Raw genomic sequence first — 22,756 nt, 5'->3', positions numbered from 1 at the left:
CTAGCTACCTCAGGTCCATCACCAAAGGCTCATATGGCGTCGGGTAAGACCGCGGGTTCTACGAGTTCGAATACTCCTGCTTCTTCTTCTCAGGTCTCCTTTGCTCAGTTCGACAAGCTTGACCTTAATTCTATGACACCTCAAGAGCTTGACGAACTGAGCAGCTTATTGCAGGCTCGAAAATCAGACAGTAGCAATGACCGTCTCAATGGTAATATTTCTCCTTATTCTTGGATTATTGACACGGGGGCATCCCATCACATGTCGGGATGCCTCTCGCATTTTTCGAACCTCAAAATTATTACTCCGCTGTCTGTTGGTTTGCCTAATGGCGACCTTACGATTGCAACGCAAACTGGTGACATACACTTATCACCACGATTGATTTTACGCGATGTTCTTTACGCGGCCAATTTACATTGTAATCTACTTTCTGTTTCCAGCCTTTTACTGGATAAAACGTTAACTATTCAGTTTTCTCACAACTTGTGTCTTATACAGGACCGTACCTCGAAGACGGTGATTGGTGCGGGTGAACAATACGAGGGGCTCTACCATTTAAAGGGTGTCCGACATGACCGGGTTCACGCTAACATGACCGACAAAGGGAGTTCTTTTGAACTTTGGCACCGAAGGTTGGGGCATCCATCTTCACATATTTCTCGTTTTTTACCGTTTTTTAATAATAATAAGAACTCTCAAAACTCTCATGTTTTTCACAGCAAACATTGCGATATCTGTTTACGCGCGAAACAAACTCGCGAACATTTTAATTTAAGTTCTAGTCTTGCTACATCCGCTTTTGATCTTATACATTGTGACCTATGGGGTCCTTACTCTGAAAATGCTTCTTGTGGTTCTCGTTTTTTTCTCACAATCGTTGACGATTTTTCACGCTCAACGTGGGTCTATTTACTACGAAATAAAAGTAATACCAAACAGACTTTACTCAATTTTTTCGCTATGATAGAACGCCAATTTGAAAAGAAAATTAAAGTTTTTCGAACGGATAATGGCACGGAGTTTCGACCTCTTCTTTCTTTCTTTAACGAAAACGGAGTCCTATTTCAAACATCTAACGTTGACACCCCTCAACAAAATGGGCGGGTGGAACGAAAACATCGTCATATTCTAAATGTCGCACGTGCTCTTCTTTTTCAAGCTAGTTTACCTCTTTATTTTTGGGGAGAATGCGTCTTAAGTGCAGTCTATTTAATAAATCGTACTCCGACGCCTCTTCTAAAAGGCAAAACGCCATATGAACTTCTTTTTAACAAACAACCGCCTTTTGAAAATCTAAGGGTGTTCGGCTGCCTTGCCTACGCTAAAACTTTAAACCGTTCTCATGACAAGTTTGCTTCAAGAAGTCGAAAATGTGTGTTTATTGGTTATCCGTTTGGCAAAAAAGGGTGGCGGCTTTATGATTTAGACACCGGTTCTTTCTTTGACTCACGAGATGTCATCTTTATTGAAAATGAATTTCCCTATCAACATCTCAATATTCACGACTCCCCAAATGACCCTTCTTCTTTTAACATTGACAATTTATCTCCTATTCTTATAAAATCCACACCATCACCCGACACTTCTACACCCTCGACAGACCCACCACCAATCACGGATACCCCACCTGACCAGCCCACTTCAAAGCCTCGGAATGAGCAGCCCACAACCACCCCTCAACCCGCGACCCCACCGAACAACCCACCCTCGGATGATCAAACACCCATGGGCAGGGGACATCGAACCAAATTACCAAACTCCAACCTAAAGGATTTTGTGCTCGTCAAACCTCGCCCCTCGGTTAATTCACTCATCACTCAATCCTCGTCTTCAGGTACCATTTATCCGATTTCTCATTATCTCGATTACGCAAAGTTTTCCACTAAACATCAAGCTTTTTTATCGGCCGTGACTAAACACCACGAGCCTAGTCTTTATAAAGATGCCGTGCAGGTACCCGAATGGCGAGAGGCCATGAAGCAAGAACTTGATGCTCTCGAGAAAAATAAGACATGGACTCTTGAAACTCTTCCTCCGCACAAGAAAGCTATCGGTTCCAAATGGGTTTACAAGATTAAATATAAAGCAGATGGCTCCATTGAACGTTACAAAGCTCGCTTGGTTGTCATGGGAAATCGTCAGGTCGAAGGAGTCGACTACAATGAAACCTTTGCCCCTACAATTAAATTGGTAACAGTTCGTACACTCCTCGCCATCGCCGCCGCCAAACAATGGGTCCTTCATCAAATGGACGTTCATAATGCCTTCCTCCATGGCGACCTCCATGAAGAAGTTTATATGAAACCTCCCCCGGGTTTTCTCCCATCCGATGACGGGAGGGTCTGTCGTCTTCGAAAGTCCCTTTATGGTCTTCGACAAGCCCCTCGGTGTTGGTATGCCAAGTTAGCTTCCGCTCTTCGTCACTATGGCTTCAACCAATGCCCTCTTGATCATTCCCTATTCTCGATATCCAAACCCGATACCGAGGTACATGTGCTAGTCTACGTTGATGACTTAGTTATTTGTGGAAATAACGTACCATTCATCACCAAATTCAAGGAATATTTAAGCCGTTGCTTCTACATGAAAGATCTTGGGGTGCTCAAATACTTTCTCGGTCTCGAAATCGCAAGAAACACTTCCGGTATATTTATCTCCCAACGCAAATATGCCTTAGATATCTTAACGGAAACCGGTCTTCTTGGTACAAAACCCGCGTCAACCCCAATGGAGCAAAATCATCACCTTGCTCTCTCTACCGCGGGGCTCATGACCGACCCACAACCTTACCGACGAATAGTGGGCCGTTTGGTTTATCTTACTATTACTCGCCCCGAGCTCACGTATTCGGTACACACTCTCGCACAATTCATGCATGCTCCCACAACCGAGCATTGGGATGCAGCTCTCCAAGTTGTTCGATATCTAAAGAAATCTCCGGGCCAAGGCATACTCCTTCGCTCCGACAGTGACTTACGACTCAATGCTTATTGTGATGCGAACTATGCTACATGTCCCACAAGCCGTCGCTCACTCTCGGCCTATCTAGTCTTCTTGGGCTCATCACCAATCTCGTGGAAGACTAAGAAACAAGCAACAGTTTCTCGTTCCTCATCCGAGTCAGAATATCGGGCCATGGCAGTTACAATTTGCGAATTAAAATGGTTAAAAGGCCTGCTCCAGTCTCTCGGTATTTCTACCAATCAACCCATTCCCCTTCGATGCGATAACAAGTCGGCACTTCATATTGCCCGAAATCCGGTCTTTCACGAACGTACCAAACACATCGAGGTTGATTGTCACTTCATCCGCGACGAAATACAAAAGGGTGTTATCGCTCCCAGTTATGTACACACCAAGGCTCAGCTCGCGGACATATTTACTAAGGCTCTAGGGCGTGCTCCATTCGAGGAACTTCTCTCCAAGTTGGGTGTCTCGACCCTCCACACTCCAACTTGCGGGAGGGTATTATCGACTCAAACAGCCGTTGCACAAGATCCCCAAGGTCCATCAGACCGTTGCACCAATCCCACGAAATAAGGAACATAATAATCTCCTTCCCCTGTTTTGCTATTTCTTTATTTGTTGCTGTAAATAGAGCAATTATATTCATGTATAAATAGCACTAGATATATTGTAAATAAACACACAAGTGAATATACAATTGCATACAATATTCTTTCCAATGCTCAACCAAGTCTACGTTTCTAATATTTAGTGATCGTTTTCTGAGAATTATTTATTATCAAGTAAACTATCTTTTCTTTTCTTTTTTTTCTTTCCCAAAATAATCTTGTATCAACGCTTGTGCAACGCTTTTTTTTGTGCCTGACATGATCTCCTTTTAGGCTAGTGGTCAGTTATTGCCTATTTTGTATCAATTCCTGCTTGGTGCCTGTCTATATTCTCTTGGTGCCTGGTTTCAAGTGTCCTTTGCTTGATTCTTGGTTTTGATCATTGCCTGACCTTTGTCAGGTCAGGTAGGGTAATTCTGGGCCCAACAATTACTATCTTCATTCTAGAATAGTTCTTCTGTAGCAGCTATGATTATCCTCATGCCCAGAGGTAATTTTCCCAATTGATGCATCATTTTTTTCGCTTTTGCGCTTTATTATTTGAATAAGATATCTGATTAGAAGGGAAAAAATAAGCATTATGTCAATAAAATTAGCAATTATTTGATATACTAAGATGTGCAATTTGTTAATGTTTATTAGTTTCCGTATAACTAGTTGATTCTTTGTTCATCAGAAATGATGGCCTATTTGCTGCTAATATGATACTAACATGGCCAATATATCAATTATCAATTATTTTAGGCTCAAATTCTACTAATATTGTCACTTATTGATGTTTTCATGGGGGAAGTTTTAAGGCTAATGGAGATGATGTTGAGTATGTTGGTGGATTGATTGACAAAGGAACTTTGGATATATGTCAACTAAATGTGAAGCAAAAGGACATATTGATACAAGGATTGGGTTATCAAGTAGCTGATGTTGATTGCGTTTTCATGTTTCAAAATTAGAAGATTCAATTATTATGTGATGATGAGACCATTGAGCAACTTCGTGTTGATGGAGTCACATATGGAAAAGTTGAGTTATATCTTATTCATTCTGCGATGGACGCACATAATGCTGATGTAAGTGATGAAGTCTCAAGAGAGGTGATTATGAAAAGTAAGGAAGACACTCTAGTAGAGAATATGAATTTAAATGCTGGTGGTATGACTAATGACATAGAGGCCGATTATCTACAAGAGGCATATATGAGTGAATTTGAAGAGATTATTGACAATGAAAACGAGGAGAGTACCGATGATGAGTTCATTCATGTACAAATGAAAAAAAGAGATTGGGGTTACAAAGAGAAATGATGATTTTGGGGAAACTCAAATAATAAAAGAAGATTCTGACGAGGAAGACAATGTACAAGTTCCAAGGGAAAAAGGAAAAAAAGGATAATTATTGGGGTGAAGGGGAGGGTGAAGATGAGGATAATAGTCTTTTACTACCTGAAGAAGAACAATATAAGGATAGAGATTCAGACGATGAAGCTGCATTTAGTGCGGGTGATGACGACGAAGATATTCATGTACTTGATAAACGTGAATGGCTATTATATGAGCCTACAACTCCATTTTGACGTGTTCAACTAGAGTTGGGATAACTTTTTGAGAAAGTGGAAGTTCTAAAGAGAGCACTTATTTATTATAGTTGTCAAACACATCGCAGTTTCGGTATTGTCATAATGAGCCGAAAAGAGTGCTTGTCAAATACAAGTTTTATCTCGAGTGTCGTTGGAAGCTTAGTGCTAGATATATAAGGGATTATGAATGTATACAAATACAATTTTTTAAGGATATTCACACTTGTACACCTACTAGGATTAACAAGAGGGTAAATGCCGATTTTTTCGCTGAAGAATACCAAGAGAAGCTATTGAAACACCCAACTTGGAAGCTGAAATCATTTGTTAACGATGTGAAGGAAACCTATGGTATAAATATTAATAGGTGGCAAGCTGGAAGAGCAAAAAAGAATGCGCTGTCAGCATGTGGTAAGGTAGTGGAAAGACAATATGATTCACTTAGAACCTACATGTATGAGATGAAGAGGTCGAATGTAGGGACTAGCGTATTTTTATCATTGAAGTCCTGCATTCTAGGTTGCATTCCGCAATTTCACATGATTTACATAAACTTTGCTGCTGTTAGACACAACTTCCTCCAGGGATGCAGGAGGGTGCTTGGCCTAGATGGCGCATTTCTCAAAGGGTATTGTAAAGGCGAGATACTATGTGCTGTAGCAAGAGATGAAAATAATCAGATGTTTCCCGTCGCATGGGCAATAGTGGAAATTGAATCTAAGGAAAGTTGGGCTTGGTTTCTTGGACATTTAATTCAAGATTTGGAAATGAGAAATGAGAATGGCGGGACTTTACTGTCCGATCAACAAAAGGTTAGTTCATGTTTTAACTATTTTTTTCGTAATATTTTTGTATATCTTTTATGGAGAAACTTTTATAAATTACAGAATTATTGTGTAGGGCTTAATGATTGTAATAGCAGAGATACTATCAGAAGCAGAACATAGACTATGTGCTAGACACATATTTACAAATTGGATTAAAGTCATCAAAGAGGTTCCATTACATATACATACGCTTTACTGGAAGGCAGTCAAGGCTTACACTGAGAAAGAGTTTAACGACGTTATGCAGCAGCTAAGACAACAAAGTGAGCGTGGTTATACTGAGATGTGTGTAAGAGATGTGACTAAATTTTGTATATGTTTTTATAAGACTTGGACTTGTACGAATGTAACTTGCAATAACATGGCAGAAACATTCAACTCATGAATTCTTGAAGCTCGAGAGAAACCAATTTTATCAATGCTCGAAGAAATTAGAAGGCAAGTAATGTCTAGGATGGTAGAAAAGAGAGGGGAATCAGCCAAGTGTAATAGAGTTACTCCAAGAATTCGAGCAAAGTTAAATGAATTTAGGCAAGCAACGAGGAACTGGGTACCAATAGAAGCTAGTACAAATGTGTATGAGGTGCAACACACCCATAATAGTTCATTATCGTACACGGTCAGACTTGATCAAAAGGTATGTGCATGTAAATATTGGGATTTGAATGGAGTTCCTTGTGAGCATGCTACCTCAGCCATATGTGCTATTAACCAAGATCCGGAGAGTTATGTAGCATTTTGGTACACTAAGGAAAGCTATGAAGCTTCATACTCAGTTCAGTAAGATGCAATGTAATTATTGACGCCAAAAAATAGAGGCAAACAACAGGGTTGAGTCGGTTGACACTTCAGTAAAATGCAATGTAACTATTGACGCCAACTAATCTAGAACGCAGACCGACCCGTACCCGAAATGACATGATAAAGTGCAACCTTAATGACCTGAAACGAAAAACCGTCCTTCAAGTATAAATCAGCAATATGTGGAAAAGGCTGTGCATTTGATATGTGGAAAATCAATAAACTAATCTATATAAAAACAGAAGTAACATAAATAACAAAAAATGGTCTCCCAAGCAGTTCATTAACCTAGAGAAAAAGCATACTCTAGCAGATGAAAAATTTATAGCTCTTCTAATATATTCTAATATATAGAGCACTTCCTATGTAACAAATTACTATTTTCTGCAGATGAACTCGAACAGTCGAACATACACCAGGAAAAAAAAACCCAGAAATTTGGGACGGTGCCAAGGAAGAAAACGTTTAACCGACCCGACTCTACCAAATAGCTGCCTGCTAGATAGAAGACGTTTATGTAGATCACAAGCAAGGGTTGTAAGACCCATTACTACAAATATAAATCAGCAATATGCAGCAGCCACAGAGTAACATTGATGCACTAATAAGTAAGTGAAGTGGGATGAACATACCTGAATTTTCAATCGGAATCGTTGCGAAATTTCTTTTAATTTTTGAGCTCAGATCGCATAAAATCCCCTTTAATTTTATCACAACAACTTTGTTTAATTTACCACAGCAAGATCAACCTCAACCATCGCCATTGTTAATTTTCGAGCTCAAACCGTGTAAAAATGGCGGTATGTAAGTGTATTGTGCATAACTCAATTTTCCCCAAATTTCAATTTTTTTTTCAGTTTTTGTGATACTTGCTAAATTTTAATTACAAAAATGGTGGATGATATATGAGAATTAGTGTAGGCTACATACAACAAACAACAAAATTGAGATGAAAAAAATAGAAAAAATGGATCGGATTGAGCTGTGAGGATTGAAGGAGCTTAAAATGGTATGAGAGTGGGAGAGATAAGAGGGTGGAAGTAACGAGTGATAGTGATAAATCATGTTTTTTTTTTAATTTATTATTTAACTAGATTTAATGCCCGTGCGATGCACGGGCCTATTTGTAGTCTTCTGTAAGGAGATCATCTCAACCAAAAACACACCCTCTCAGGGCTTTCACACGAATGCTCTTTGGGCTTTTAATGTGGATACATTGCAACCTTTCTCATACCTAATGTTAATATTCTACTTTAAAAAAAGAAAGGTTATGAGATTTCAACCTGTGACCTCTTAATTACATTAGCTCTTACGAATACTCCAAATGGGAACACTCTAACTTTGCTCAAAATACCAACTTAACATATTGATTGATTCAAATTTGACTTTGAAGTCTGAGCTATCGAAATCTAAGCTCTTTTTTCTTCTATGTTGGTATTCATATACTTCGTATAATTTTATTTAAGAGTTTAAAAACCATACTTAATTTACAGTTAATTTAAAAACTCTGAGTTTAAATTACAGTTAATTTATTTGCAAACTTAATTTACAAACCATACTTAATTTAGATTTTATGAGATGACATGTCACTGTGCATAACTCAATTATTTTGACAATTGAAATAACAATTGTGTGATTTCAATATACATAAATAAACTATAAGTAGAGGGTTATTACTTATTATAGCCTGTAGGTTAATAAGTTAAAGAAACAATTTTTTTATTTACTGAAATAGTAGTTAATATATTAAATATTAGATTTTATGTGATACTTATCAACAAATTGTTTATAGTGCAAATATAAACATAGACAACTCCAATAATATAATATTTATGTGATTCCTCCGAGAAAACTCGTCATACATATTACTCCATAAGACCATAAGACCACGCAGACGTCTAGTATCATGATTTATCAAAAACTTTTAGACTGTCATTACTTATTGTTCATGCAAATACAAAAGCAACAAAACTTCTATCAAAGTAATTCACAATATACAATAATATTGTATTGTTATGCATTATTCACAAATTACAATACGTTTACTTAAGTACGGAGTATGTCCCATAATTAAAGGCTAATACCTTCTTACTCACATTACATGGTTAGATAATAGATAGTCTATCTTTAGATAAGAACCAACGGACTGAAACTTAATAAACCAAGACCAAAAAATAGCTAAATTAATAAAGGACTGTTATGAAATATTATTATATGGATGTCCATATCTTAGAATACTCTAGAATATATTGTCTTATGGAAACTTCTCACATTGTATTGTATATATATACCCTTCATAATGGAATAAGAATACAGTTTTGTCTCCCTTACTTTCTCTTGAGTTTCTCTCTTTAATTATTCATACTCTATATTTCACAACACGTTATCAGCACGAGTCTTAACCAACTGAGCGTAAAGAAATTAATAGTCTTAATTTATTCATACTTTATATATTATTAAGATCTGATAATCTGGAGGTTCATATCAGATCAAATTATTGTATTCCGCTAATTAAGGTATGTTTCCTCATACTCCGTAATTGTTTATTCAGTTCCCGAGTTCAATGTTGTGTATTAGATGGATATGCGTAGTATATTGATGAATATATGCTTTGTTAGTATATTGATAAATATGTACGAATTATTAAACATTGAAATAAATCTAAACACTAACGTGGTATGTTAATATGCTTGATTATTGCATGCAATTGAATGTTTTTGCAATTACGCGTAGCAATTGGACGTTGACTCTTGTTTAACGGATTTATGTTATAATAATTAATTAGAAGGCAAGTTGTTGATCTTTGTTAAACAACTAAAAATCCCCTTATGCTAACAATTAAGATAAAAGAGTTACATTAATTCAGATATCTATTTTAAGCCTATGCTAATTGGATGGAATTAGTATCACTTACGTACTGTCGCCTTTTGTACAATTGATTGAGGTTTGTTGGTATTCACGTCCTTATAATGTAAGAATTTCTTATGAATTTGATTTGTCGGATAAAAATATATCTTCATAATATTGTTCTATATCGATCGATATATTTTCTCTTGAATCTTGATTATAAGCATTGGGTTACCTAACAATTTGCTATAGTAATATTATTATCCTACCAAACTTAGCAATATGGACAAATTTTTATATTGTAAATTTCCATGTGCTGTTCACAAGGTTTGTAAAGATAGGTTACGCAAATACATTAATTTTGATGACTCTTCTATTGAATCTTAGTAGTTGCAACTTGGAAGGCGTTTGCCTATGTCGGTATTATGAGATGTTCCACTAATAACTGTTGATTGAATATATATATATATATAAACATTGAATTGTTTGTTGGATGCTTAAGGCAGTTTCACAATATATATTTGGATGTGAAGTTTCATCCTTGTGGTGAACAAGTTTTGAAAAAGGATATATCATACAATTTTATTTGGACCTGAAGTTCCAAAAGATTTATTTTGTAAAGATGATAAGATATGTCCATATAATAACTTTGACCTGAAATTCAAAGTTTTAAGGGTAAGTATTTAACACCGTCTCATCAGTACAATATATTCATATTGTATAAGTGTAAGTGGCCAGCAGTCCACGTCTATGAGTATATGAACCGCTGTTCAATTTAAAGCGATTTTTATGAAAGGCAAATTTATTTGCGAATTAATTCTTGTTCACCTGAAGTTGAATAGTATAATGAGATATGAATTTGATCCATTCTTTGAAGTGAATGTGACATCTCATAAAGACTCTGTTTGTAACACAGATCAAGAATATGGCGTTATGATAAGCCTAATATTGCGCAGTGAGGATCCTCTGTCCCACTTTTGTGTCCCATTATGTGTGCCACATCACTTGCATTTCGACACATCACTTGTGACAAAATAAAATATTACAATATATATATTAACTTGTTGATGTGTTAAAAGCTAAGTGGCGTGGCACACACAATGGGACACTAAATGGGACAGAGGATCCTCACTGAATATTGCGGCCTTAATTGAGCCTAATAATATGGCATTTGATGAGCCAAGTAAAGAAGCCTTAATTGAGCTTAATGATGTGGCCTTATTGAGCCAAATTTGTTCATTGAAAGAAATGAAAATATCTCATGAAAGTGAATATTTCATGAAAGGTCATATGAAAATACTCAAAGAGTAATATATTCCTTATTGGAATATTGACGAGTCTTGTCTACATATATGAGACACATATTGTGTCATATGTCACATCATTTATCCGGTTGGATAAAGTATTACTAACCATAAGATTAGCGTGATGAATTTAGTCAACAAAAATATGGCATGTGATAAGTGAAATTATTGAGATACATCCAATTTTGATTAAAGTTTGCCGTGTATTTTTGGCAAACTAAGAAAGTTGACATGAAATGATTCAGATGTGACAAATTAAAGCCATCCGGGTTCTTACTATACCCGTTTTGATAAACTTTGAGTTTATCTTCAAGAAAAGAATATAAGTGCTGAAATTCTCTCGTGTAGAAATTTTATTAAAGGCAAGACACTACACTGAGATTGAGTGTGTATGATGTTGGAGATCTAAACACTACTCGATATTGAATAAAGAACTTAAATGTTCGTGTATAGATTGACATTATATTGAGAGTAATCACATAATGATTTTTCTGAGTAGTTCCCGTGATTAAAAATCACATTCAGATTTTTATATAAAATCGTTGATCTCTTAAATTGGGCATTGTAAATCAGCACATTAAAAATCCAACTGCATTACACATTTCTTCCAGATATATCTGTTATTGTACAAAGATGCCCATATAAATTCTCATCGATGATATGAGAAATTAAGATCTAAGGTGGTTATGATAAATATTTAGACTATACATTGGTTATAGTTTTTACCACCTTAGGGGGAGAAAAGTGAGTTAAAGCTGGTAAAAATAAAATTGATCCCATACTGAACCAAAAGTTCAGAAGGTTATACGTTAAATTCATTGAGTAGAGGTTTTTGAATTTTATATAACCATATGTTTTACCAGATTAATACAAGTATATACACTTGAAGTGTATTATAATAAAAGTCAAGATGAATTGACGGTTCCAATGAATGTGAAATAGCAAGTTCAAGCAGTTGGTATGACATATAATTGCTATATTTGAAGTGTCCCTGAAGTGACACGATATCTGAAGGATAATAGATGGCTTAAATGAATATAATGGTACCACATACATATTCAGATTCAAATATCATTAAACAGTACTGATATCATCAAGAAGTGATGAAATTATATCGATATATTTATGGAACCTACATACATTTGCGCGCGATATTTTATGGACTTTATAAATGGGGATCGTAAATTTAAGTCCATTTTGATTGTCGACATATAATCTATGATTACAAATGAGCTCATGGACTAGATGTCCAGTTATTGACTTGAAGTCAATTTAAATTATAAATATTGGAAAAGAAAACTGTACAGTTTGCATTATCGAGTCATCATCATGTGCATATAGATAGTAAGTTCATCATTGCATTTTGTTTTAATATTTACATTATTATTATTATTGCATATTTGTTAGAATCTGTTATTTAGAACTTAGTTTCATATCATATGCATGCACATGTTTCATAATATAATTTTGAATGGATAATGTTGGAAAAGAGAAATATATTATGATCTACTCCAATGAGGATAACTCCCTATAGGAGCCTCTTATAAATGATCATCAATTGTTAATGGTTGATCAATTGAGTTATTGAAAACTCTTGATGAAATATATAAACCTCTACAATACGATTGAAAGATATCGTAATTAGTTCCAAAATGGAACATCAAAACTCCTATAGAGTTTATTTGAAAAGTTATTGTCTCAAAGTTTGAGCATACTTGAATGAGCTTTTTGCTAAGCATGTGAAATTAGTTTATGGTCCGTAGTACTATAACGATTAGAATAATGTAGTGAAAATCTACAATGGAAAATGTCAGTCCATACATATATGGTTTAGCAAAGAAATCGCTCATAGGTATTGAATGATTTATTCAATAATTATCGGATTGATTCTCCTTAAGACAAGGATTAAGGAATGATGGCTACACTCTTTTTTCCTTTGACTAGATTTTTGTCCCAACGGGTTTTTCCTAGCAAGGTTTTTAACGAGGTAGCACTATAAGCGCATTATTACGCTATAGTTTTAGTCATGTCATCGTGATTGTTAAGATGACAATTGTTTTAGACATATAATGTTATGTCGTTTATTGAGGAGAAACTATATCATTATTGCGAAAGTATTAATTGAAATGAAGATCCAAGAGATAATGAAATGATTATATCCAGATCAAATCTCAAAGAAATATGATATCGAAGCGGTCATGGATTTCTATTGAGTGAAGATTCAAGTTTATGAACCACAATGGGTACTATTTCAACGATCATCAAGAAGCAATGTCAAAGCATGGATCATTTTTAAGATACATCAAGTTATGTAATCATCAGGGGGAGTAAACACGCGCTGTACTCTTTTTCCTTATCTATGGTTTTGTCCCACTGGGTTTTCCACGGAAAGGTTTTAACGAGGCAGTTATTATTATGCGTGTTTGAAGATTATTGTACTCTTTTCCTTTCTAGCGTTTTTTTCCCATGGGGTTTTTCTAGTCAGGTTTAACGAGACATCTTCTTCAGTAATGGACATCCAAGGGGGAGTGTTATGAAATATTATTATATGGATGTCCATATCTTAGAATACTCTAGAATATATTGTCTTATGGAAACTTCTCACATTGTATTGTATATATATACCCTTCATAATGGAATAAGAATACAGTTTTGTCTCCCTTACTTTCTCTTGAGTTTCTCTCTTTAATTCTTCATACTCTATATTTCACAACAAGGACTCCAATCTTACCGTATTAGAAAGTCGAGAGTACTTACACTACTTCGTCCTAATTTATAACTTTACATACACTATGTGAGGAACAAAATTTGAATAACGCAATGCTCTCTCTTTGTTGCCTTATAAATAAAAGTGTTACAAAACAACCATGACATCATGGTCATAAAAGAAAGGGTAAGTCTCCTCTAAAAGAGTTTTAGAATATCACTGTAAAATTATATAACGAAATACTTTAATGCCCTTATTATTTTTTTTTTTTTTTGGTCTAAACCATCCGGTAATCCAAACCACATTGGGCCGACTAATCCGGATTTCAGGGCGTGTCCAAGGATTACGGTATTTAAACCCCTCCCAATTGCAGTTGTGGGGGATCGATCCGCAGACCTCCCTACCAAGCGCAGCCCCATGCTACCACTGCGCCAACTAACGATTGGTTTTAATGCCCTTATTATAAAGAGCGGTGATTGATGGAAGTTATTTTAGTAAAGGGTCTATAGATAAATAGTCACTTGATTTACAACAATACTTATATAAAATGGTTTTATATAAGAATTGTTGAAAAAAAAAGTCGCATTGAGATCCGTATCTAAGTTAATATCTATGTGGTGAATATTCCCGACGTAATAATGCTTAACTCCTGAAAAAAGAAAAAGCACGTCCCTTATAAAAAGATCATTTTAACTAAAAATTTATCCAATAGTAATGTATTCCCTCCATCTCATTTATTTGTTTAACTTTTAAATTCATTCGTTATAAGGGGTATAAGTAGATAAATGATTCAAACGGAGTATAGATTAATGTGCAACTTAGAATCGAGACCGAAAGGGAGAAGCCTATGCATGTGAGTCCTTGGTTTAATGGTCATTGTAGATGGTTAGGGCCGTTTCCCAGGAACGTTAATATTTTTGGCGAAGACGGATGTACTTGCTACCCATGTGGATTTTTTCACAAAAACAAAAGGAAATTGAACTTACCAAAAGATATTGTTTTGACAATGATGATATCTCTATTATGGTTTTTTGAACGCATGGCTCTGAGACCTGAAATTACGACCAAATTATACTATTAGTACGATCGACATAATAAGCAAACACAATATTAATATAACAATTAATAATATACACATTAGCATCGCAATTCACAAAGTAAAAGAAAATCAATCAAAAAAAGCTAAGAGAATGAAGACGAGGGTAAAAGGCTAGGGTTTCAAGTTTTATGTATGTTGGATATATTCTTTTTTTATATATATGACGTTCAAACATGTTTCAAGTCAAATAAAACTGCCTTTCTTATTATAAAACAACATTCCATAGGTATACAAACACAAACACTGGTTTTATTATCGTATATCTATTCTCATTATTTTATTAGTAAAAGTCGTTCGTAAAACTTGGACTCTCTGTAATCGCTCGAAAAAAGCTTCCTTTATTAATATAGATAGATAGATTTAATCTATCCTAGTCATTTTTCCGATGCCACGTCAATATTTTCCGGCGAGAAATTTACTCAGATATCTCTAATTGGGGCGAATTGCACATCGGGTATAACTAATGGGGTTAATTTGCACGCGTAAAATGTTATGGGGCTAATTTGCACGTAGTGGCAAACGTTTGGGGCTTATTTGCCACTTCCCCGGATTCCCCTAATAGCAGATAACGTTTGCAGATTACGGTTAGCAGATTTTAGTAGCAGGTTTGACTATCAAATTAAATTAACAGATTAAGAAAGAGTATTTGGTAATTAGCAGATTATAGGATAATTAGAATGATTTCATGTATAAATTGAATATGCTAATACAATATGCTGCTATTATTAGCATATTCAAAAACAGTAGATTCCGACCAATATGCTATCAGAATATGTCGTTTACAAAACACGTGAAAATAGTTGATTGATTGGTCAACCTACTAATTAAGCCGGAATCTACTAATTTCACTCAATATCCTGTTTACCAAACAACGTCTTAAGCTTGTGACGGTCACAAACTTGCTGTTATGATTTGGGAAAGACTAAAAGAGATAGCAACATCACGCCAATAACAAAAGAACTCGAGCAGATGATGGAGTAAGAAGAGTCGGATATACGCTTTCATCAATACCCCCTAAATCGGGAAAATGATAATGTTGCTGTACTTTTTCTTAATGCCACAAAAATACAAGCCAAGTCACTTGAAGTTTTTTGGTTTGAAAAATTGAAAACCTGAAAGATACCACGTGAATTTTTCGAAGAGAAAACCGTTTTCAAAGGTAGTACTAGTTTACTACTACTCCGTATTTCACAAGAAACACAAATTAAAAAATTATTGTTCGATAGATATGAGTCACATAACATTACTCCCAAGTCTCCAACACCAAAACGAAAATTTAGGAACACAACCATAAGTTACATAACACATAGAACTAGAGATACAGAAACCAGATTACTAATCGCACCAAAGGAGTCAAAAGATAGATAAACTATGCGCCTAATTGCTCATATTCTTATCTTGTTTAGGAGCAAGAACAGCTACGGTAATAATGGATTAAGAACAGTCCCAATGAAAAAGGTAACCTGTGAAGTCTCTTCTCGTATCGAAAACAAGAAGGGGTGATCAGCCACAAAGCTAAATATATTAGGAGGCCGCGGCGATGCCCCACCAAATGCATATAAGATGTCAGAAGCCGCTAAGGTCCCTTCCTCATTAACTTCAACAAACGATTTCTGGTATATCGAGGACACATACAGCTGCTCCGTCATTAACGCACCAAGTAGTTTTCAGAAGCCGCTAAGGTACCTTCCTCATTAACGCAGTTTTTCACTGGCTAGCACAGTAGCACTTACTACAGAGAGACTTGTTTGATAGTACTAATAATTTTCCTGATAATTTGATACGGAGTAGCAATGAATTCATGGCCTTCTTCACCTTTGATTTTCCTGAGTCGATTTAATATGGTCTGTTTGGCCACCGCAAAAAACTGACGAGGCTTTCTTTGCATATATGATCTATATTACTATTATATCTAGCACTGTCATTGAATTCGTCATTCAATTCAGCCCTGGTAGCTATTTTATGTTTAAGGTCGTACCAAAAAAGTTGCGAATCATAAGATCGTCGACATAGTATCTCGTGTTGTGATCCTTTGCGGTAAGCGAGAGGGCGGAACCCCGATTCCCGAGTATAATCAGGAACAATGCTCATCAACTTCACCCAAGATTCATTCAAAACCCACATACAATAAGTCATGGTTCGACTTTCCTCCTCGTTATTCGCGTTAGTCCCTAAAATACATAGCGACCCATCGAATATAAAAACCACGGGGAATATAAGATCATGTGGAAACAGAATATCGTCTTTTTTCCATTGTTCAACTTGAATGTCGAAACAACGGATTCTAATTTGATTGGAAGAATAATCAGAAATCACATAGTGTAGAACTGAGTTAAAATATATACAATGATATGAATCCAATATTAATTTATGCTCAATTAATCTCCATAAATTAGTCTTGCAGCTGTATATCTCAACTTCCCAGCCTTCTGCATTCTTTGAATAAAATCTTGCCATACTAACGACCTTACAATCATCATTCGCCTCGTCGAAATATAACCCGAATCGAAAATACGAACATTTAAATCGTCGTTTCACGCCTTCTGACGGGATTATTCTGTGATAGCTAAGTGTAGATGGGTTGAGCAAGAACAGTCTTTCTACGGCTATACTATTCGTGTACCCCACCAAGACGAAGAATTCGCAAGAGGCGAGGCGTTTTGCGTGGCGGTGGTGTAAGTGAAGGAAATTAGAAGAAGAAGAGATTAAGGTTTTCCAGGACTTGGATACGGACTTGAATCGTAATAGGGATTTTACGGGTAATCTCGGGAGGATGCATGACTCTACTACTTCCATTGGTATGCTACCCATTGTTGGTTGTGTTTGAGCAGACTTTGAGGTAATCAAGAACAAGTATTTGCAAATTGAAATCTGATTATATTCATATATCATCCTAATTTAATTAGGAAACTACCTTATACCATAGGAATTAGGAACACTACCCAATTACTAATTTCCAAGAATGGGCCTTAAAAGTTCTTAATTAGACATGGTAAACAGGTCAATCTGTCAACCGGGTTGTGTTCGGATCAGGTCATTTTCTGGTTTGAAAGAATTCGTTTTAGCCAGGTTTGGCTAATTCGGGTTCAACTCATTTTGACTATGTATGAATGTATCATGGTTTTTTTTTTAAATGGAAAAGCATTATTGATTAGAAAGAGTCCATGCCAACGTATATTGATAGAAATTATGCTTGCAATCAACTCCGAACACATATTGATCCTAACTCTAGTAGAATAATCTATCGGTTCATAAGGAGCCACCAATGGAGATGACATTACCCGATCACTTCACAAAACATAAAGTTATCGACTCAAAAACTTGTTTAGCCTCAATGATCTTTTAAAGACTTAGATGTAAAGAGTACAATCCTCTCAGATGGCAGAAGAATTTTTCACCAACAAAACAACACTATTCACAAACAATCGCCACCAAAGTCGTCTTGTCTCATATATCATCCTATTGGAATACTATGCTCCTTGGGCGGGGCGTAACTACTATTTTGGGAAAAGGTCTAGTTACCATGTAAGTTACCATAGAAATCATGGAATAGATAACAATAAAATAAATGTAAACTACTAAATTCTAGACTTTAAAAGACTCGTGACTTGATTCATGTAACTGAGTCGGGATTGGATCGGCCTGAAACGCCGATATAGCATGGAAATATGCACTCCAATCTGGGTTGACATGTACTCGGATGCGATAGTTGATGTAGTTGCTACTGACTTTATTTGATTAATTTTAGGCAGTAAAAATCGATAATCTTAACCAGTTTTTGGAAGTAAGTGCTATTCTTTGCTAGCATGGAAATATGCACTCCAATCTGGGTTGACATGTACTCGGATGCGATAGTTGATGTAGTTGCTACTGACTTTATTTGATTAATTTTAGGCAGTAAAAATCGATAGGTTACGCCATTGAGTTGATGCATCTACTTTAATTCCGTCAAAGTACTAAAATAATACTGGTTCAGAAATGCAAAAACTAGTTTCACGGTCGTATCTGGATGACAAAGTGTATAGCATTAGAAGTTGATGCATCTACTTTAATTCCGTCAAAGTACTAAAATAATACTGGTCCAGAAATGCAAAAACTAGTTTGTCACAGTCATATCTGGATGACAGAGTGTATATAGAATATAAACATTGTATTTTTTACGCCTAAATTATGGCAATATCGTGTTTTTATGGCTTGTCGTATGGATACAACTATCGCATACAAGGCTTGTTGTTCCGAAAATTCTCAAAGCGAACTGAAACCTGAATTGAGATGGGCAGCAATCTAGAAATCCAGAAACCAAATCCAGGCCAAGTAATAAACCACAAAGAAAACTAAAGGCTGGCTGAGAAAAAACAGGGCAATATTACAGAACGCAAGTGTTACCAAAATACGAGTCCTGAGAATAATAAATGAACGTTTTACCGTGTGAGACCGCCCCACACAACAGTTACGGTAAAACATAAAGAATGCGTCTATTTGATAATCTAATGGGCATTTGCAGCTACTCTAATAGAGGATTAAGAACAGTCCCAACAAAAAAAGTGACCTGTGAAATCTCTTCTCGTATCGTAAACAAGAACGGGTGATCAGCCACAAAGCTAAATAGATTTGGAGGCGGTCCTCCTCCACCACACTGACATACCATGGCGGAAGAAGCTAAGGTCCCTTCCTCGTTGACTTCAACAAACGACTTCTGGTACATCTTAGACACATACAGCTGCTCGGCAAAAGGCTGGTTCACTATTTTTTTAAGTTCACCAACGCGCTTGAACATTCGGTCCAATCCTAGTTGCATCAATGTATCCTTAACCGAAAACAGGTGGGAGAACTTGAACTTGGGAATCCAAAAATCTGTAAGACAAGCTTTAGCCAACTCATAATTCGCTTGTAGAAACCCGGGGTCTCTGCTGAATCTTTCCATTAAACCAATGAGACCGTCGTTAGTGTTTGGAAGAAAGATATACATGGCGAATTGCCTAGTAGTATCTTGTGCTGTTTTATAAGGAAGCCTCAGCAGCCTGAAATCATCAAAACAACCTCCATCGAACTCAAACTCGTAGTAACGGGTAGTCATACAGGGAGCTTGAATAGTTTTCCCAGTAAGGAGGTGAAAGCTCTGATTTTCACACGCGTCAAATGGGGTCTCCCAGGCTGCTTTAAAGAAGAGCGCATTTCCAAGTACAAGTATTGTGTCCTGTCCTATAAGTTGAGGCGACAAGAGTTCCGTTATTGTCCCTTGTGTAGCATCACTTACCCACAAGTTGATTTCTTTGCATACTTCTTCCTGCATGTACAAAGTAAAGCAGCCAAATGTACAATCAAACAAATGCAGGAAAAACCTTACTAAGATGGGGAGATGGTCCATGGTGGTAAATGCCAGACGCGGTTTGGACGCATTTATTGCGGCCATAGACGTGAACAATCAATGCTAACATCAAGTTTAAAACGGAGAGGCATGTGTACACCACAGACACGCAATTTGAGATCAACTAGTTAAACAATAGACGTAGTATACCCTTCAATATAATAAGGAATAAAATGGTTCCTACCTTCTTCTGAAAATCAAGAGCTTTAGCATCAGCCTTGTAGGTGCCTTGAAGAAGCTTCTGAAAGGGCGGCTTTAAAGAGGTAGTCTGCAGATCAACCCATGCCCCATTCACAAACGAGACGACCGGACCCTTGGAATTTCCTTTGATAGTTGGATAGATCATTTCCAGGGTTTCTGAGGCCTTCTGATTGATTTCTTTCAGAGTTTTGGATCCCAAATATTTGTATATTTGATTCCTTGTTTCGCCGGTTGAGCCATTAGCCAATATGCTCAGCATAAAGTGAATGCCGAGCGGTGAGCAAATGAAGTTCTTGTTGGATGATACACTCTTGTTTGCTTCAATCAGTGCTACCTTCAGATTGATGTCTCTTTTGTTCTGCAAAGGCATCTGGTTATTAGTTCCACACTTCAATTTACGAGTAATACTTAAGGAAAAGTAGTAAATAAAAGGCAAACCCTGATGAGCATTTAGGAATACAATTTACAATTTACAATACTTAGTTCAACATTATAAAACTGTAAAAAATATTATGTTACCCTTCTCAGTTCTCACCCAATATGTTGTGTGAAAACGTTTTACACATTTACACATGATTTTTCTAGAATATCTTCCAAACTAACATCATAGTATAGTATTTTATCTTAATCTTATAATTATCTTATTCCGTATTTTATGCAAAGTATCTACTCTAGTTTATAATTTTCTAAGAATAGGTCATCAACTGATGTAATTCTCGCAGAGCTCTATTATCGATCATAAAGAAAACTAAAATACATTAAGAAGTACAGTACATAACAAGTTCATGCAACAAACTTGAAAGCAAACTGTGAATACAAACAGCTTAAAAGTTCACCTTTTTCGTAACCTTTGGAGCCATTGCGTAAAATATAAACTGCAATAAAAGGAATAGTTAGATATAAAATGGATTAGTCAAAGGTAATCAGAGAAATTTAGAAGGTATTGTTGATTGTTGTTAATTTAAAGAATAATAGTGCAGGTAGTACGAAGAGGCAAGAGAGGGATTTTTACCAATTTACTGCTTAATAAATAAGAAAAACTAGGTAAATAAGAAAGTGGAGAACCGTGACCAAAAATACCTGCTACCGTGCTAGGTGCAATAGGGGACTCCCAACGATTCTCCTGCTGGGCCGTCTTATTGTAGCACAATCGAAAATGAAAAAAGTGCAAATATAAACAAGTTAGAAAACAATTTTTTAAAGTGATGGTTAAAACCCAATTACTACTAGTGTAACACCCGTGAAAATTCACGGGATTGTTTTTTTAGAAATTAAAATAATTTACTAAATCTTTGATATGAATCTAATGCGGTGTATTTAATAGTTGTATATAAAGGTTATAAATACATACTAAATGTGTCTAATATATGCTCCTCCATCCAAAACTTTTCTTCCCATTTGTTTTTAGATGATCTCCAATACATTTCTGTGAGACACATTTATTGATCCCAATCTCATTATTGTTACTTTCATAAATAATATTGTCACTCATTGATATTCTTGTTAATTTCGCCATCACCCAATAATACTGTTGTTAATGTCGTTAATTTTTACTACTCCGTACGATCTCACTCTCACAATGTCTCACTCAAAAATCTCCCATAAAACTAATAGCTGAAATTTAGTAACCAAATCAAATACTCATTAGTATTCTTTTATCAGATCCTCAATTATTGGAAATATTAAGCTACCAATTTTTCGCTTAATTGGAAGCTAAATAGGTTGTTATTTGCATATAAAATTATTGAACTTTGTTTGATTGAAAGCTAAATAGGTTTTCGGAATATAGTTTCTCGACACTTTTATAGCAAAAAAAAAACGTCTCTTAACTTACCTTCTCTCATCTTCATCCCTTCTACAACCACCGTCCACCAACCTTCTCCAATCACTTTCTTTTCCGACCTACCACCGTCAACGTCACTGCCGTAATACTGGCGTCCCCGTTCTAATTAATAACTGTCGTTCACATCCGTGATCATTGACATGGTCGGGTAACCTCCTGTCCTTGGTCTAAAACCTCAACAACTATGGACATCCCTGCAAGTCGAGTGCTGATTATTACTACCTTTAGCTTTGTGCCGCCGTATTGCCTAGATTCAGGTGGAAATACACCATTTGTAGCTGCAAATAATAACAACATGAGATTCTAAGAAAAACCGTAAATTGCCCCAACTCCAATCAAATTGCAACTTATTTGCAGAAAACCCCCCATATTCCACAAACAAATACGACCTTAATGTCCAAATCCTAATAAAATATGTGTATTCTTCACACAATGGCAATGGACCACTTCAACTTTCAAATACATAGACAAATCCGACATTCTTTGAGCTTTTCTCATAACAATACAGGCAAGTCACTATTACTATTTACTAAAATTTTTACTCTAATTACTATCTTTGAATTTTCAGGAGAACTATAAATTTCAATATAGTCACTGAGAGACAA

The 22,756-nt window shown here is 35.9% G+C and overlaps 2 protein-coding genes across 2 annotated transcripts; one reads left to right on the top strand and one right to left on the bottom strand.

Moving 5' to 3' along the window:
• Positions 1-4,932: 4,932 nt before the first annotated feature.
• On the top strand, positions 4,933-6,765 carry LOC141651104 (uncharacterized). Its single transcript, XM_074458829.1, has 4 exons — positions 4,933-5,100; positions 5,367-5,966; positions 6,055-6,292; positions 6,377-6,765. The coding sequence occupies exons 1-4, from the start codon at positions 4,933-4,935 to the stop codon at positions 6,763-6,765; spliced, it is 1,395 nt and encodes a 464-aa protein (XP_074314930.1).
• Positions 6,766-19,122: 12,357 nt separating this feature from the next.
• On the bottom strand, positions 19,123-21,251 carry LOC141653072 (serpin-ZXA-like). Its single transcript, XM_074460713.1, has 3 exons — positions 21,145-21,251; positions 20,292-20,666; positions 19,123-20,026 (listed from the first exon to the last, which is right to left on the bottom strand). The coding sequence occupies exons 1-3, from the start codon at positions 21,166-21,168 to the stop codon at positions 19,244-19,246; spliced, it is 1,182 nt and encodes a 393-aa protein (XP_074316814.1). The 5' UTR covers positions 21,169-21,251; the 3' UTR covers positions 19,123-19,243.
• Positions 21,252-22,756: the final 1,505 nt, after the last annotated feature.

Source organism: Silene latifolia, chromosome 4 (genome assembly GCF_048544455.1).
Source record: "Silene latifolia isolate original U9 population chromosome 4, ASM4854445v1, whole genome shotgun sequence".
In the NCBI taxonomy this organism is placed as follows: domain Eukaryota; kingdom Viridiplantae; phylum Streptophyta; class Magnoliopsida; order Caryophyllales; family Caryophyllaceae; genus Silene; species Silene latifolia.
This window is presented reverse-complemented; position numbering and strand designations above follow the sequence as displayed.

Coding starts and splice junctions, on each gene's coding strand:
- LOC141651104 (XM_074458829.1), top strand. CDS start 4,933: ATGTACAAGTTCCAAGGGAAAAAGGAAAAAAAGGATAATTATTGGGGT. Junction 5,101..5,366: donor ATGACGACGAAGATATTCAT/GTACTTGATAAA, acceptor CAATTTTTTAAG/GATATTCACACTTGTACACC. Junction 6,293..6,376: donor AAGAGATGTGACTAAATTTT/GTATATGTTTTT, acceptor GAATTCTTGAAG/CTCGAGAGAAACCAATTTTA.
- LOC141653072 (XM_074460713.1), bottom strand. CDS start 21,168: ATGGCTCCAAAGGTTACGAAAAAG. Junction 20,667..21,144: donor CTCCAAAGGTTACGAAAAAG/GTGAACTTTTAA, acceptor ATGCCTTTGCAG/AACAAAAGAGACATCAATCT. Junction 20,027..20,291: donor CTCTTGATTTTCAGAAGAAG/GTAGGAACCATT, acceptor TTGTACATGCAG/GAAGAAGTATGCAAAGAAAT.